Raw genomic sequence first — 18,147 nt, forward strand, 5'->3', positions numbered from 1 at the left:
CTACTTGCTATTTGAGGTGTTTGACGCCAACAAAGTGGTGAGTAAAATTGCTTACAGGTTAGCTTGTAGAATGCTTGTCACCTAAGAGGCCAGCTTCATTCACAGTTTTGAATATCTTGGCAGCAGGCATGTGAATGTCTCTCTCAAATTTGAAATAGTTACCAATCAGAAAAGCTTTGGTTAGAGTACTCCAGCAAGGATTCGGGAACATTAATGTTCCTAACGAGCATAATCATGCCACAATCTCCTTGAATAATTATTTAGAACTTGTTGGCGTGTTACTTTTCCTGCTATCCTCATATTTGTGGCAAATTTTATCTTGAGTTTACTAAGATTCCTGTTTATGTGTCACACACAATGCAGCAATGGAGTCTTTAATGCCAAGAGTGTCTACAGTTTCAATTAGCTACTGCGACTGTATGATTTATGGTAGATATCTTACAGGCTACTAACCAGAAAGACTTGTAGAAAGCAGTGCTTTTTTAAATACCTTCTAGAAGACAGAAGAAGAATAATTTTGGCCTTATGATAAATTATCAGTGGCGAGTTTACATAAGAACTTAAAGAACTTATGACTCATAATTCACACCCTGGCGTGTTTATGTCTAGTTAAAGTCAACAACCTAGGCATGAGGTAGCCTGATACTGTCAGTTGTACTGTTGTTAGTCGCGGGAGGGATAACTAAGAGGTAATGCAGTTTCTCTTGGCCTTTTTGTCTTTTCTTCGTAAAAAGTTATGTAGACCAAGCACAGACACTAGTTGTCTCCAAGGTTGGGATAGGTATTTGGCAGACATCAACCATTTTCTCCGTACCTCTTGGAAAAATGTCAAATAGAACAAGTATTTTTCTCGGCCAGCTGACATTAGCATAACTCATCACCTCCAAGTCAGCCAAACCTCAAGTTCATGTATTTGAGATGATTTTTGGTTGGACTTTAATTGGATTTTTGTTTCCTTTATTAAGAAGTATTTTTGATTGGAGATACTTTGCTGTCTCTAATGAACGTCTTGTTATTTGCAGTTGAGTGTTTATTATATTCATTTGCTCGTCATAAGTATATTTTTCAGCTGCAAATGGCTTTTTAAAGTATGTGGTAGCAGTAATATGATGCTGCTCAATCAGACAAGCTGATATAACTTGCACAAATGTGTTTATAGAGTATCCCTAGAAGATCGAGTAGGTTTGCTTTGTTTACTACAAGCAGAGTCTTTGCATGTTTATAAGAGCTGGTTGCGTGAACACTGGCTCTGTGACCTTGGCTGGACACGTTTCATCTGCTAAGTCCAGTGGGAACAGAACCTCGAAGACTAGAGACATATCCAGTTGCAGGAAGCAGTTTAAGTTAGAATGTGACCTTTTTGTGAATTGCACCCCATCTACCATTTGTAGATCAGGTGTTGCAGGCCAAGACTTACACAAATAACCAGTTTTGGATTGGGTAAAATCTGACACATAGATTATTGTGATAAAATACATGCTACAGAAATATTTTTTGATTGTTGTGATAAACCAAGGAGACAATTTCCACTCGTGATAAGTATTATCATTAAGAAGACATGTAAATAACAATAAATCACTTGCATACCATACATATGGATCTGATGTGGTTTACCCATTAGGATTTGCTAGAACTATCGAGAGTTCTTAGGGCGAGTTTGCAAATTTATGTTTCGTCCAAAATTGTCATCAATATTTGTTTGCATGTTATGATATTTGCTTCCATCGCTGTTTACCATAATTTCTACAACATTTGGAATGCAATCAACAAGAATTGGCAATTGTTGCAAAGCCAAATAATAATAAGGGAAGTTAATATTAAACAAATTTATGACAAGTATTGTGGGATATTGTGCTTGGTCGTTGTTGATTACCTAATGCTGTAGGTTGTTACGCTCGGTTGTAAGTTATTACCTAAGGCTGTAGGTTATTGCACAATTCAAAATCATTAATAAAGCAAAGTGAAAATGGCCAAGAACCTTCTGTCTTTTGCGATGTATTTGCTGCTTGTCGCAAAGATAAAATTAAGAAAGCAAAGTGATTACTCTATAGATTTGAATTGTAGCTTTTCTATCGTGTCATTTTTTGACCACTGGTTCTTGGGCTAGACTTCGGTCTTGCAAACACAAGCTTGGAGGGTCTATGCCTGCTAGTTTTTTAATTGAAGTAAGAATGGCAGGATCATGCTTCAAGATCTTGCTGCTCTTGCGCTTTTGAAACCAGAAAAAGCCGACAATGATGACAAAATCATGAGGAAATATCTTTAGCTCCTTTTTCAAAAATTTTCTTGTGAATTTGATCTACATGTATACACTCATTGTTCTTTATCGGGAATCTTGTTGGCAATCTCAATAAAATTTATCAGATTACAGATTTGATAGAACAACTTGCAACTCGTCGTATAGTACAATTCCTACTCGCTAAAATGAATGGTCACGGACATCTGAGTAGGAATCACCGCAATTCTTCTGCACAGGCAGGCTGAAACCTGGACTAGAATCTACGATTACTCGACTAGTAATATGATTTATGTAATCTACTAACTCAAACCTCGCCAATAGAAGAGTTATCGTTAGAGCAGGGTGTCAGATGTCAGCTTTTTATGGTGTCTGATGACTTCTTTTTTAATAATTAAATGAAGGGAATTTCCATCATTCCCATTCTGGTGGTTGTTTAGATTTCCCCCTCTATTAGAATGAGTGAGCATGATGCAACTACGCCTAAACAGTTGTTATGATGCATCCACTTACGCGCATATTTATAATCAAGGAAAGAAGGCGTGTACTAGGTCATTGCTTGTAATAATCAGTTGATTGCTTATTGCTTTTCTCTTATCATAAATCCTCGAGCGCTCTCATTTTGAGATGCGAGTATGTGCTGCGCTGCTTTGAGGGTTATATGTATTTACAATTGTGCCAAAAGTGTTAACACTCGCAATAACCACTTATTGTAGACAAGAGATGACTTTTTGGGTCAGGTCGAGATTAATGCTCAGCATATTCCATCTGAAAGCCAGGCATCTTCTAAAAGATATCTTCTCAAGCCCAGAACGTAAGTATTTGGTTGCATGTCTATTGCTCGTATCAGCTGTAATAATACTGTATCCTATTGGCAGATGATGTTCTCTTGACATGGAAGCGTAGCGATTTTTATGTATGTAGCTTGTATGTTGTTTCTTTTAGGGCTAGGTCTCGGGTCAGAGGATATATAACACTCAAAGTTGCTGTGTCAGGAACTGCACTGATTGATGGTGGTGACATTCAGGTTACCGGTGACAGCTCAGAAGAGGTAATACAGTAGAAGTTGTTTAAGCATTTTGGGTTGGACCAGTCTCTTGAAATTGCTTTTTCTTATAGCTACTTTCAGCTCTATGACTCAATTGCTGGCAGGGTGTTTTTATAAATATATTTAAGTCAAGCATAGTCCTGTCTCAGACACACTGCTCTTGTTCAGGTAGGTGCATCTTTTTTCTCTCATATGTAGGGCTTCGTATGCGGATCCTCTCTTCCTTCTTAGACATGTTCATGTGCAGAAGCAAGTTTAATTTTCCTTTCAGTATGTAAACTTGCTCTCCTATATATGAATAGTCGATGCGCTATCATTGCATGTTTTAGCTTGATTGGGATATGGTCAGTGATGCTGCATTTGCACAGCCTTTGCCTCCTGGCTGGGCTTCTGGCGAGGATAGCGAAGGTCGCACATTCTATATAGATCACACAAATCAAGTGGGTTGTTTGAGCGGTTGTATTTCATGTCGGTCTGTTGCCTCAGCTCATCAACTCACTAACGGCTGGTTCACATTATATCGCCGTATGTCGACGTCGTCCTTCCGCTGTTCATCATTGACTATGCGAGCTATCAAATTATAGCATCGCAGAAGCAACGCGGATACACCGCGAAAGATTGCAGCTGTCAAACTTTCCCCATAGTTCATCGAGCACCCACAACAGCCTGTGTAATGTGCATCACTTCGGCGAGAGTGATTGGCTGTCACAGACTGCTTGATCTATATTTTCTTTTATGACAGTTGCTGCGGACTAGTACTTCATCGATTCTGAGACCATATTATATAATGTGAATGCTATACCGCGTACTATGCACTAATGTGAACGAGGATGGGTTTATGATAGTGTGAACAATGTTGTCACAGACGATCACCAAAGTATTGTGTGGTTAACACCGACATACAGCAATATACCGTGTACCAGCTTTTACATTCTTCCAGAATTGAATTTTTCTGGTTTTCAGCAAAGTAGATGCATCGACTAAACCCGTCACCGTTATGTTACTATATGAGCTGAGGCTACAGAATGTGTACTGCTGAGCAGTTGCTGGTAACAAGCTACCAAATAAAGGTGGCTTAGGCTAAACTTAGCCTTAGGCTATAACTCTCCCTTGTAAGTTTGTTACCGGTAAGGGCTCTTTTCCGTCCTTTATTCAATTTATAAACTCATCAAGTTATATTTTGTTATTTTAGACATCAAATAGTTCAATGCATCGTAGGCCTGCGAGCCCCCGTTTATCTTCTGTGTGGGAAGCGAGAACTGCCTCTAATGGTCGCGTATATTATCTCAACCATCGAACGCATGTGACTCAATGGGAACTGCCTTCTCCTGAAGATGACAGGTAGAGGGTGTTGGGCTACAAGCCGGTCTCTTCCTATCAGCTCTCTATAGCCTTAGGTCTTTTTACATAACTCTGCTCTTTTTTTACTATTTTACTGGTTAATCAGCAAAAAGTAAATCTATTAAGATTTTTCGCGGACAGCAAGCAAAATCATCGCAGCAACATGAGGTAGTTCTCGCAGACCTGCTCAAGCTGCTATCGATTCCTGGTCACCTTTGTTATCGATGACTTGCTTGTAGCGGACACAATGGGAGCGGCCGAGTGCTGATAATCTTCCAGATGGCTGGGAGGAACGTGTCGATGCAAATGGTAGAACATTCTTTGTGGATCATGTAAACCATATAACACAATGGGAGAGACCGACTGAGCCAGTCAGGTACGCATTCGGTACTCCCGGAGTAAGCGTGACATGGCACAAAATCTGCTTTGCTATTTATATTTATGGGGATAGTGTTTCCTGAGTAAACTTATTTGCGCTATTGTAAACTTGACTGCCCATTTGTTTACATTTAATATTAATACTTATTGATTCAGTGTCATTTCAACAGGAGGTAGCAACTCCTGACGCACAAATTCTATTCAGTTTTCACAAATCACTTCACAACGGCAATTCACTAGGGCAGAGTTATGTGGATTTACACACTAATTATTGCAAGCTTGCTCAATGGTATGCTGGTTCGTTAACCTCTCTTATGCATGGGTAGCAGCTAACCTCTCCTAATACATCCATTCCTATTGGCTAATGATTTAACTGGCCATAGACCTTTCCATAGCAATATATGTATATCATATGTATATATATACAGATATTTATAAATCTCGAAGTTTGTGTGTTTTCTGTTATTCTGTACTTCGGTGTGTCCAGCTATAGCTATTAAAATCTTAGAATGAAGAATCCGTATCGCGGAAGATTTGATTTCGAAACCTCCTGTTCCCCAAACGATATGCGAAACCATTGAGCTAACCGAGATTGATGGACTCATTGGGCAGTATAAGTCGCTACGTGAGTCAACATACGCTGCCACTCTCCGTTACGGCGCAACGTCATTATATGTATTAGTAAGAGCTTACTTAAATTAGCCATTGGCAATGTGCCAGGCTACTTGCAAGTGGCATTGCTTATAAGCTGAGTTATAAGTGTGGCATTGCTATCACTGTTTATAAGCTGATTTTTAATACCCATGCAATGCCGGGCATTCCGCTAGTCTATATATATATTTCTCAAAGTTTATTTGTCCCTCGATATGTCCCACTACAGCTATTGAAATCTTGGAATTAAAAATTCGCGTTCTGCTGGAATTGAACTCACGAAAATTGCAACCGCAGGTTTGCAATTCAATTCCTTAATCACGAGACTACGAAAGCTCTTACAAGTCATAGCTCTTACTATATACTCTTACTATACACCCGTTTCTCGATTGCATGCGCTAAATGACGTATTAATTGAAATTCTATCAACTCTATGATGTTTTTTGTGTTTTCGTGAACTTCTATTTTCAGTTTTTCGTAAAATTCAATTGCTGTATCGCGGTCAAGGCTTTTCACACGGACAATTGTAAGATCTTGAGTAGGAATAGTCTCTACATTCTCTCTCCCTTCGGTCATACACAAACAGTTCGTTATCTCATTTTTACATTTGTGCCAGTATCGAGGGATACCAGTATTGTGGCATTCAAAAGTTTTGATGGATAGCTTCTGCTAGAACAGTAACTTTTTTTGATACACACACACTTCTATGCACGAATTGTTATTATTAATTCAACATATTTAGGGTTTTTATTTTGTTTTCTCAATTCATATTAATTGTATTATTACCAAGTCATCTTTTATTGTAATCGTATCAAAACAGACTTTATGTTGCCATTACTTGCTAATTATTTCACCTTTAAACACTTACAGCTGTTTTGTTTTTTTTTAAATTTATTTGAACTGCACTAAGCACTTTTTTCATGATATAAAGTTTGAAAGTTAGAATGGTAACTGTTATATGTTGAATAAAAATACATTTTTTATGTAAAGTCTTCTCTACTACCCTGGCAACACCGGTCCTTCAGCTAGTATACATATAATTTTGCTTATTACTTTCCATTGTGGTCATTGGAGTTGAGTATTAGTCGTGTTAAATATTCTTATTCTTTACTGAGCTTCTTTTTTCAGTCATACCGATGATGTTGAGCAGTTGCGCCGTCAGGCAACTCAGATGTTCCTTACAACCCGACATCAGATCAGTCAGGAGGATGTGGATCACAGGACATCCAACAGAGCCGTGAGTATTAGCTCTGTGCAATGTAGAAATATAGTGCCTTAGTTGTGTTGTCGGAGATGGATGATTTATGTTATTTTATCCTTTTGCAGTCAATCTCAGCCACACAGTCCTCTGCGTCTCTTATAAGCTCAGGAAGTGACACGGAGCCCCTTCCACCAGGATGGAGCATGTCTCGGACAGAGGCTGGCAAAGTCTTTTTTATCGACCATAGCAACAGAGTAACAACATGGGTGCGTCGCTTGTGCCCTTATACTGCACTCACCGTTATTTTTGCTTTTGCCGCAGAGATAAGTGAAGTTTTAGTAGTACTGGAACAGGCCTAGTTCACCTTGGCTTGGGATTGTTGAAGACTGTATCCTAGGCAAACTCCCTAATGCTTAAAGTCTATTAAAATACGGTTGTTGACACCAACGATGGTGACACTTTTGATGATGACACTGTTGATGATACGGATTTGGAGTTGTGCACACATTGAGTTACCATATGATAAGCGTTTCAATGGGCATTTGCTCGTTGTGGATTAACGCAGGCGCTTGGTTAAAAAAGATAGGAATTTTTATGCCAAGAATATCTCAAACTTCAAATAAAAACGACTGAAATACGTGCAAAATGTCTAAAATAGAATAGCTTGCGTGACATTTTTTGTGCATAATATGCAAGTGCCGTTTCCATCTTTCGTAAGAATGGAACACTCAGTAAAAGTTTGCTAGTAACAAAACTCACTTGACTTGCGGATATTTGTTGTTTCTATCTTGCGGATGATGCAAACTTGCAGATTACCTGTGAGCTAAAACCGTCACAGAGCTTGTCACAAATCATGCCCCTAATATAACGCTCTCATGTAACTATCTATATGTAGCTTATAAAACTCTAGTGAAAATTAGTAGCCTCTAGAAAAATTATATTTCATTTATTCTTGTCTAAAATTATATATCAATCAAATACAAGAAACTTTTAATTGAGATAATGCTTACAGAATTTAAAAAGAAGCTTTAAAACAATAGAAAGGTAGTTGTCATAACAATTAATTTTATAATGCAGACACCACACAAAAAAGTCGTTTTAAATCTTGTCAACAAGAGTATATCATCATTGTGTAGTTACCATACTGCTCATATTGGCTGTTTTAACAATCGCTGTTTAGCCCGGATACCTTGGGTTTTCTTCAGTCAAGTTTCTCAAACTTACGTGTACATTCCTGATTTGCTGCGCTTGATGGCTTTGTCGAAAAATTCTTTCAGTTTTCATTTCATCAAAGTTTGTCTGGTACTTTTTCTGTGTTTCCCTATCTGCCAAAGTGACATTGTGCATATGCATAACTCATATATTTACGTGTTTTGTTTGTCTGTCATCTAGGATGATCCTCGCGTTATCAACAAAGTTCGCGAGTCCAGCAGCAATCTGCCAGCAATGGCCATCAAAAGTGCAGATAAGCTCGGCCCGTTACCTGATGGATGGGAGGAGAGAACCCATTCAGATGGCAGAACTTTTTTTATTAACCACGGTGTGTATCGGCTATCCTTCCTCATTACCAGCATTTGCTGCTATGCATGCATGGATTCTCAACTTAGTTTCTTCTTAGCTATCTCTGCTCAGAGTTCTCTTTGCATGCGCATGATTTTGTAGTGCTCAAAACGACGCAATGGGAGGACCCTCGACTAGCAAAGCTTGGTGGTCCTGCTGTTAAATACAACCGAGATTATCAGCAGAAGTATAATTACTTCAGGTCGACACTTCGTAAGCCTGTAGGTTATCCTCCTTACATTTAGTAGCGCTGTAGGTTTTGCCTTCTTCATTGCGGCCATACTCACTCTAATTAGAAACAGGCATCTAGTTTTCTTCATATTGTGTTTTGAAAGGATTTCCAGAGTTTTATATTGCTCTGACATTTGCAAATAGCTGGACAAGAGCATCTAGAATGTTCATTATTTTCTAAAACTGCAAAACATTAAGTGTGATATAAATTCATGATTTTATACAGTTAACTTGGCGTCGCCAATTTGCTGTTAATATTGAGGCAAATCCTTTCTGACTTTTACAGACAGACCTACCCAATAAAGTGGATATTAAAGTGAAAAGAAATGACCTCCTGGAAACCTCCTTCCAAGCTGTCATGTCCAAGGCAGATCCAAACATGCTCAAGACAAGACTCTGGGTTGAGTTTGATGGAGAGAAAGGGCTGGATTACGGCGGTGTTTCTCGGGAGTGGTTCTATCTCCTGTCTAAAGAAATGTTCAACCCATACTATGGCCTTTTTGAGAACTCTGCAGCGTTAGTGTTGCTTTTTGCTTGCCCCTATAAATCGTGTCTTAAATTCTTGTTGGCAATATCTCACTAACTATACCTACCTCATTCTACCTACATTACTTGACTTTCCTTAAGTGTTTACAATGTAGGATCACCACATTCGGTTACTACACTTTTCTTCAGCCAATTCGATAGGAACGTCATCTGTTACATTAGTTACTAACCTAAAGATCTGTCTCTATAAGCCGCGACCATCATTTTTGCTGTAAATGCTTCCAAATTATACTAGTGCTATTTAGTCACTGGTGGCAAAAATCTTCTGCTCTGTACGTCATATGCTATTATATTGATTCAAAGGCATTTGAAATCTTGTTCTATCTATCTAGTGCTCATAAGATGATGCGCACTACCAGTGAACCCTTGTGAAAAATTACATCTAATTTCAAATTGTAATCATGATTGGGAATCTGTTTTCCACTATTTTTGAATTCTTTGTAGAGACAACTACACGCTGCAGATAAACCCGTTATCAGGAACTCTGCAGACGGATGACCATAAATACTTTCAGTTCATTGGCAGAGTCGCTGGAATGGCTGCCTTTCATGGCCGACTGCTTGACTGTGAGTTCTAATTTAAATGTAATGTAAATGTAACTAATGTAAATCCCCTTGTATAAGCCGCCATCATATATAGGCAACAAGAAGGAATCCATGTTTGCATGACAAACTTTACAGTCTGTTTTTTGAGTTGCAGGTATACAGCATGTTTAAGCCGCAAATGTCATTTTTCTATTTATTTAAAACACTTAAGTTAACACTTAATCTAGCCAGTTAGTCATTTGCAAAGTCGACCGTCTCTATCTGTTGTCACGCATTGATTGACCGGGTGGCAATCAGTCGACGAGTGTTCTCACCTCGGCATGGTGATGCATTACGACTTCAGCGAATTGCTGTACAGTTAACAAGTGCTAAATCAGCAGCACATTTTGTAACACATGTCACCGAGAAGCCCGAAATACGACGTTGCGTTTAAATTTAAACATGTGATCGTAGCTTTGGAAACTACCAACTGAAATATTGCCGCAGTTTTCGCATTAATGAAAAGCAACCAGACGAATGGTATCCGGTGCTGGGGATGTCACATGAGAGTGTCACATAGTATCCAGTGCTGAGGATGTCACATGAGAGTGTCACATGGTATCCAGTGCTGGGGATGTCATATGAGAGTGTCACATGGTATTCAGTGCTGGGGATGTCACATGAGAGTGTCACATGGTATCCAGTGCTGGGGATGTCACATGAGAGTGTCACATGGTATCCAGTGCTGGGATGTCACATAAGAGTGTCACATGGTATCCAGTGCTGGGGATGTCACATGAGAGTGTCACATGGTATCCAGTGCTGGGGATGTCACATGAGAGTGTCACATGGTATCCAGTGCTGGGGATGTCACATGAGAGTGTCACATGGTATCTAGTGCTGGGGATATCACATAAGAGTGACCACGACTAATGACCTCTAAGAACAAGTACTAGATATTTCCTAGTGTCTGATTGTTGAATAAATTATTTTTATCATTTGCGCATTATAAACGATGCCTTAACCCCGAATGTAATTGGAAGTTTACAGATATAATTTTTAAACTTTGTGTATAAGCCGCAACCCAAATGTAAACAAAGTTTTCGGTTCACAAGTGCGGCTTATACACAAGGATTTGCGGTATTGAAATGTAACAAGATTTCAGTGATAAGCTTTTGTCATAGACATTTAGTCTACCTTTAGACATCATCGTTTGACCATTGCCATTCCTGGATACGCACTAGTACGTGTACTTGTATGTGAGACCAAGGAGGTTCTCATAAATATCATGATTGGATTCAATTTCAGGTTTCTTTATCCGTCCTTTCTACAAGATGATGCTAGGCAAAGAAATCACACTCCAGGATATGCAAAGCGTGGTATGTCAATTTTCTCCCCTCTAGACTATTGTATGCATGTAGAAAGCAGGCTGTCGTTGACATCCGAATAGATAAGAAAAATTGTCCTTTTTGCCAAATGCTAGGAACCAAATGTTTCTCAGCAAAGTACAATAGCAGTTGGGTGAATGCATCACAGCCATGTCATGAGTAGCTATATATTACCAGTTACAATACATAACATTAGGAATGTCGGCTGAAAACTAGTCTGGTTTTATTTTACTGCAAGTCCTTGAACTTGCTTGTCCAAATGGCTATTCTAATAACGATTCACTATGAAATTTCAGTCAACAGGTTACATAATTTTTTTTAGTGTTACATAAAATTATGAGGCAGTTTTTGCAGACTTTCAAAAATACATCTGTGGCATTGTCCTTAGACACCTTCACACACTGTCTTTTTATAAAAACTCAGGCTATAGCGAATGTTTTATGGCTGATGTTCCCATAACGTAAATCGTATACATTAATTACACTTTAATATAAAGAATGTGTGTAAAGTGTTTGCTTCACATGAGGTAAGCCATTCCATATAATGTGAAGTGTCAAGGTGGTTAGAGTTTTCATATTCAATTTGAATAACGAGAGTCCTGTAAGAAACATTCTCAGGACGTTTTATTGACTTTGTAGGAGCGTGTTCTGTACATTGATAGTGTTACTTGTAGAGCTCTGGCTCATGGAAGGAAGTTCAATTATTGTCATCAGCATTGCAATTGATACTATAAATTCTGGTGTATAAGTCGAAATTTTGACACCAAATTTCAAGCTTTAAAATCCATTCTCGACTTTCACGGCGATCACGTTTTTCGTAACACGAGTTTTTGTAACATTCAACTTTGAAAAATCATTGCAAACAAAAATTGCATACCGTATTTTTCGGACTATAAACTGCACCCCTATATAAGCCGCATCTGCTTTATTTTAAAAAAAAATGATAATAAAACAATACATAGCTGCACCTTTGTATAGGCCGCAAAACTCAGGGCGATGCTTTTTAACATGGCAGCAACTTTGCTGTTTAAAACGGAACAGTACCTAACGGCACTGTTTCGTATTAAGCGACGCTTTTTAACCTAATGTCTAACGGAACAGTACCGTTAGGTATTGTTTCATTTTTTTTCACCGCTAGATGCGCACTCACCGGAGATTCTGGTTAATGCGCCCTAGCGGTGAAAGAAAAAACCACAAAATAGCTGCACCCTTATACAAGCCGCATGGCTCAAAACATCAGACAAAAGTAGCGGCTAATAGACCGAAAAGTATGGTAATATGAGATATAGGTATTTACGTATTTATAAAATAGTAAAATACTAGTAATCCTACTTAACACGAGATGGATCAAATTCAAAGTCCAATTCTTTGCCATTCAAACATTGGGTTTTTTTCGAATTATTTTTTTTGTAGTATCTGCCCACACTTCGGTAACTCATTTGACAACCCACTACCATCCATCTTTCTTTTTTCTTGTACATTAATCACGGTTCTTGACAGAATTCTGTCTTGCGGTATGGCTTTTCTGTAAAAACCGTACAAATTATCAAAGGTGGCAGTTTTGTTCTAATGGCAAGGCAGGCCAATACGATGGTCAAGTAGAGATGCCCCGATTCTAATTTCACCAGCCGATTCAAATACCGATTCGATATACCGATTCTTATTGAAAAATAACCCGATTCAGATACCGGATTCAGATCTTTTGGGTTGCATAGATAATTGTTAATTTTATTATGCAAATATAAATATAATGCAAAGAAAATATAAATATTGATGTATTATTTGTTTGTATTTATGGAAAAAAGACATACATGTATATACATTCACATACTGCCATACTGTGCATCTAGTAACAAAACAGTCCATGGTTCTTGAAATCTGTTATTACTAATGGTAATTACTGTTAGTGGTACAGCTTTCTCTGTGATAATTAAGTCTTTCTTCTACTGCTGAGCGAACTGCGGCGCCGGTACTGTTTAGAGCAAATAAATGTTTCGTTTAATTACCGTTAGTGATTCAATTATCTCAGTGAGCCGTCTTTATCTTCTATCACTATCGATGTCATTGAACTAAACACCCCTAGTGGTTTTCAGTTCAATGATCGATGTAGCCAGTAGTATCGAAGGTCCACTTGCCAAAGATGATGGAGGTCAGGCTAAATACCGATAAGCCACTGAGGTTATTTTATGCGATACAAACGATACATCATATAGTCAGGATCAAGTGAGAGATAGATAACTTTATGCATCAGCTGCTCAAATTACTTTTGTAATGCTAGTAAATAGAAACATTACACCACATTCTTGTTTCTCATGATTGTTCTTTTGTTCGTGATTGGCTGCAATAAATCATATCGCTGTAATTGGGAAATACCACACTTTGTGATTACGTCCTGACCAAAGCCAAAATATTCCTCAGCTGTGTGGATGTTTATTAGGCTATAGACATGAAATAGACTGTGTGACAGGCCCGGAAATCATTAGGTAAAAAAAGGAACTTGCAGCTGATGATTTGTTATTAGTGTAGCAGGCTAAAATACAGTTTTCTGCTAAATGGTTGACCTGTAAAAAGTATCTGAAGTTTCCGATTTTTTAAGAAAGGATTGGCCGATACCGATTCAGATACTTAACACCCATGTCGGCACCGATACCGATTCCGATATTGGAATCGGGGCAACTCTATGGTCGAGTATTGTTTTTCGTGCCCCGTTATCTTTACCGGAACTGTCGTCTCACGTCCTTTTATTATTTGTTGTACGTATTGCTGACGGCACAGAAAACATGGACGTTTTTGCAGATGGCGTTTTTGAATGTCATTTTCTTAGCTACACCTATCCCTCCTCTGATGCGACCTATTAGCGATCAAACGATTTGAGCCAGAGAAGGGAGTCGACTTATACAGCAGGTACATGTAAAAACCAGGATTTTTAAACCTTAAAACTTATACTTACACGCCAGGTTGACTTGTACGCCAGAATTTACGGTAACTATTTTTATTTTTTTAAATAATTTTTTATATACTAAGCAAAAGTGCGGTATGCTCAATTTTTTGATATGTTAATGTTATGTATGGTTATACAATACTATATTATGTATGGTTATACAATACTATGTTATGTGTAGTTATACAATACTATGTTACGTGTGGTTATACAATACTATGTTATGTGTGGTTATACAATACTATGTTATGTGTGGTTATACAATACTATGTCTAATACTATATAATACTAATAATATAATACTAATACTAATATACAATAGCTGTCACAATTACTCCGCCGCTTATACAAGGGGCCTGATTTTTGCTTTTAAAAATGTTGAAGTTGATCAATTTCTGATGCAAGTGAGATGGATATGTCGTGTATCTTAATGCGTGTTGTTAATGTTTGGTAGGATTTGGAGTATTACAACTCACTCAACTGGATTATAGACAACAGTGTCGAGGGACTCGACATGACCTTTTCTGTTGATGACGAAATACTTGGCAAGATGGAGGAGTACCCACTCAAGCCCAATGGTGCTAACATACCGGTGACAGATCGAAACAAACACGAATATGTCAAGTAAGATCTTGTCTTCCCAGCATTTTTCAGTAGCACCTTTGTATGACCTAATAACGTTTGCATTTGTTTCACTGGGTTTATATGTATATGTTCATATGACTACTAGCTAAGGCAAGCCGCCTAGGTATATTCCACTTTACACTAGTTCTCTGGTTGTACTGAAATTTTTTAAAAACCTTTTTTTTTACTTTTCACTGTAGCAATCAATTCAAAGTAGGCGAATTCAGTGTAAAGTAACTTACTGTATGAAATCTATGCTTACTTATAGTCTTGCATCGCTGCGTCTGTTCTGATGATCATTAGATAGTTCAGCTTTGATAACTTCTCAAAATTCTAATGTTTGATAATCGGTGGATAGATTACCTTGCTAGGCTGATTATTAGAGTTTTGGCGAATCACGCTTTGTATAATTTCAACACAAATTATCTTCAATGATTTCAAATTGGAGTTGATCGCTTGGATATAACTAATCAAATCAGGCAAAGCGAGTTTGGTGACATGCAAAAATGGATTGAAATAATTTATAAAATTATTGCAAATAAATTTAAAGTTGACACGCTATGCGTCATTTCTGAGGTTAGTAAGTAGTAGCGCTTTTCTGATAGGTTTGCAACATAGAAGGATGTGTGCCCAAATTAGGTGCTAAATATAAATGTTAGATGGCTAACTGAATGACCTGCATTGCATGGGTAATAAAAACCATTTATAAACATTACGTTATCTAACCTAATCATCTACAAAGCTGATTTTTCATTACTAAAACTTTATCACTCTACCTGGACAGACGGACAGACGGACAGACACTCACATTTATATATATAGATATACATGTATAAACATGATACAAAAGAACATCCATTTTATTGGTAAATTATTTTTGTTTTTTAATATTATAGTAATTATTAATATTAATAATAGTAATATTAATATTATTAATACAATAATAACGTGTAATAAACGGTTTTTGCCTAAATTTTCTCAGTATCAATTAATATAAAGTTCCATCATATGTTGTGGTGGCAAAAAAATAAATATATTATTTGTAACATACCCATGAAGTTGAAAGAAATCTATAGAGACAAACACTATTAGGTAAAATAAAAGAGATTATCGCAATTCTTTAGTCCTAAATTTTTAAATGAGTTGAGTCAAAAAGTTTATGAATATTACGAATTGTAGTTTTTTGTTAGTAAACTAGTAGTAAAACTATTGTTACAGTAAAGAGAATAGTAACAATTTAGTCAGTAAAATTCACAAAGATTTGAGCGCACTTTGAAAGTTACATGTAGCAAAATTTATCATTTGAATCTCTTACCGGGTGAATTTGTAAAATTTCAAGATGGCGGCTAATATAGATTATTCTTTCTGAGACGATATGTTTGTGTTTAATTGAGATGAAATCTACAATTAGCTATTGTTTTTTCAATTAATCAAGCTTAAATGGAGAATAATTTTAGAAAACTTTAGAAAGGTGTTTGGACGTTTATACCGCAAGAATTGTGTGGACTCATGCACACAGATGTATCATTTCATATACAGGTATATAAATGATGGAAATGCTTAATTGACCAGCAACTAGCACATGTATAAAGTTATTCTCTGCAGCAAGTTATATTGTACTGTAGAAACCCACATTGTTATGATTGCAGCTTAGTGATAAAGCACAGATTTTGTGACAGAATTGAGAGGCAAATGAAGGCATTCAATAAAGGCTTCTCAGAAATCATCCCTCAACACATGCTCAAAATATTTGATGAGAATGAGCTAGAGGTATGTCGATACAGCAGCATTTTCATAATACAGTAGTGTGCATAGAGTTGCGTAAACCCGATTGTATTCACTATTCAAGTCAGTTATCAAGCCTTTATTTGCTTGCATAACCCTAACAAACATTATATTAATTTGTTATATAAAATCAGGTATATTGTGTAATTTCCTTGGCAGTTTCATGAAGATAAAATAGTTGAATATTGCATCGATAGTCATACGCAGAGATTGGGGAGTCTCGATTGATTGAATTGAAAACGTACTTGGCCATGAACTCTTTGAATGTTTTAGTGACCTTGATAGGGACCATTGTGGTTAAACTAGGGTGTAGAAGGTTTCAGTTGGTGTGTAATCGGCCATCTCTTGTTCTTGATCACCATCTGGCAGTGAGTTGGCATGCTGGAGTCAAGTTTGTTGAACTCTTCAGAGGTGATGATATGGTTCCAGCTCCTCCTTATCTTCTCAATCAAAAGTAATCTTAGTTTTTGGCTTATCCTTATCAGACTTCCAAGTTTCTGCCAAATGTTTTCGATAGGCTTCGATGAACTTAATGCTAGGCATCCACATCCAGTCCTTCGGCATGTTCCCCCGTGACGTGGCATGGTTTCATCTTGAAAGAACCAGCTTCTACCATCATCAAATTGCTCGGCAGCGCTTAGCTTCATCCTCTATGTCCCCATACCATCACACTCGTTGTATGCTTGATGGTCAGAAGTGTGCACTCCTGCTTGAATTCTTCTCCAAGTCTCCTTTTCACATAGCTGTCGCCAGCATGGTTCTGCAGTAAATGTTGATTCATCACTGAGGGGCACACAGCACCACTGAGCTTTTGTCCACAATTTCTTGTCCTTGGCCCAAGTCAGCGACACTCTTATTCGTCTCACAGTCAGCAGTGCCTTTTTTATGCCTTCCTGTCGTGCAACCCAGCATTGATCAATCTTCTCCTTGCGATTAGTAAAATGATAGACACACATGTGTCATTCCCCATCCTTTTGGTGGGCTCTGTGCTGTTCAGTTGACACCAGGTAGGGGTCCTCAACTAGATGGTTTTTCCATAGGTCTTCTTTAGAGTACATAGGTGAGGTGGACTGCGTCTCCGTCTACTTTCGCAAGACATTCCTGGCATAGTTGGTGTAATTCCGATCATTTCAGTAATGAATTCAAAAATTTGTGCTCTCTGCTCATTTGGATGGATGATTGTTCGATGAGTTTCTTCTGATAAACTCGTACACATGTTGACACACTTTAATCAAAGTGAATAAAAATGTTTTGTTACTTGACCTTTTAAATAGGCTGTGTTTAGCATCATTGTCATTGCTGATGCAATGATAAACCTATCTGTCAGAACTAAAAAAACTTGCTCTTTCCTAAGTCCGGCTCATAATTTGGCTATGTCTGGTTTATGTGCCATTTTAATGTTGTTAAAGATCACCTTTGTAACGGTCAGCTAATTTTTTTGCCTCACTTTGGACGGGACTATGATGATGGTCAAATAATTTTATCTAACCCAATTTGACACTAATTAGACGTCCACTTCATATAAATATTGTTTCCATTTTAAGTTTTCTAATTCCATCAAGAAATGTTCATACAGCAGCAATTTGATGTCTGTAGGAACAAAGGCAGGAAATTTTCAAACGAGTAAAATTTTATGCACACTTCTGCAGGTCTATATAGCACCACTAATATTATTGGCTTGGTAAGTTAGACTT

The 18,147-nt window shown here is 37.6% G+C and overlaps 1 protein-coding gene across 1 annotated transcript in view; it reads left to right on the forward strand.

The window, feature by feature from the left end:
• The window catches only part of LOC137385354 (E3 ubiquitin-protein ligase NEDD4-like), a 21,075-nt gene continuing 2,928 nt past the window's right edge, over nt 1–18,147 (forward strand). Inside the window, exons 1-15 of the mRNA XM_068071804.1 lie at nt 1–37; nt 2,953–3,050; nt 3,182–3,287; nt 3,614–3,724; nt 4,477–4,587; nt 4,865–5,001; nt 6,783–6,891; nt 6,981–7,121; nt 8,248–8,395; nt 8,518–8,636; nt 8,933–9,162; nt 9,637–9,758; nt 11,025–11,095; nt 14,499–14,668; nt 16,318–16,438. Coding sequence (XP_067927905.1) covers nt 3,626–3,724; nt 4,477–4,587; nt 4,865–5,001; nt 6,783–6,891; nt 6,981–7,121; nt 8,248–8,395; nt 8,518–8,636; nt 8,933–9,162; nt 9,637–9,758; nt 11,025–11,095; nt 14,499–14,668; nt 16,318–16,438 — 1,578 coding nt within the window. The 5' untranslated portion in view covers nt 1–37; nt 2,953–3,050; nt 3,182–3,287; nt 3,614–3,625. The remainder of the gene's footprint in view (nt 38–2,952; nt 3,051–3,181; nt 3,288–3,613; nt 3,725–4,476; nt 4,588–4,864; nt 5,002–6,782; nt 6,892–6,980; nt 7,122–8,247; nt 8,396–8,517; nt 8,637–8,932; nt 9,163–9,636; nt 9,759–11,024; nt 11,096–14,498; nt 14,669–16,317; nt 16,439–18,147) is intronic.

This window comes from Watersipora subatra, chromosome 1, assembly GCF_963576615.1.
Source record: "Watersipora subatra chromosome 1, tzWatSuba1.1, whole genome shotgun sequence".
NCBI lineage: Eukaryota > Metazoa > Bryozoa > Gymnolaemata > Cheilostomatida > Watersiporidae > Watersipora > Watersipora subatra.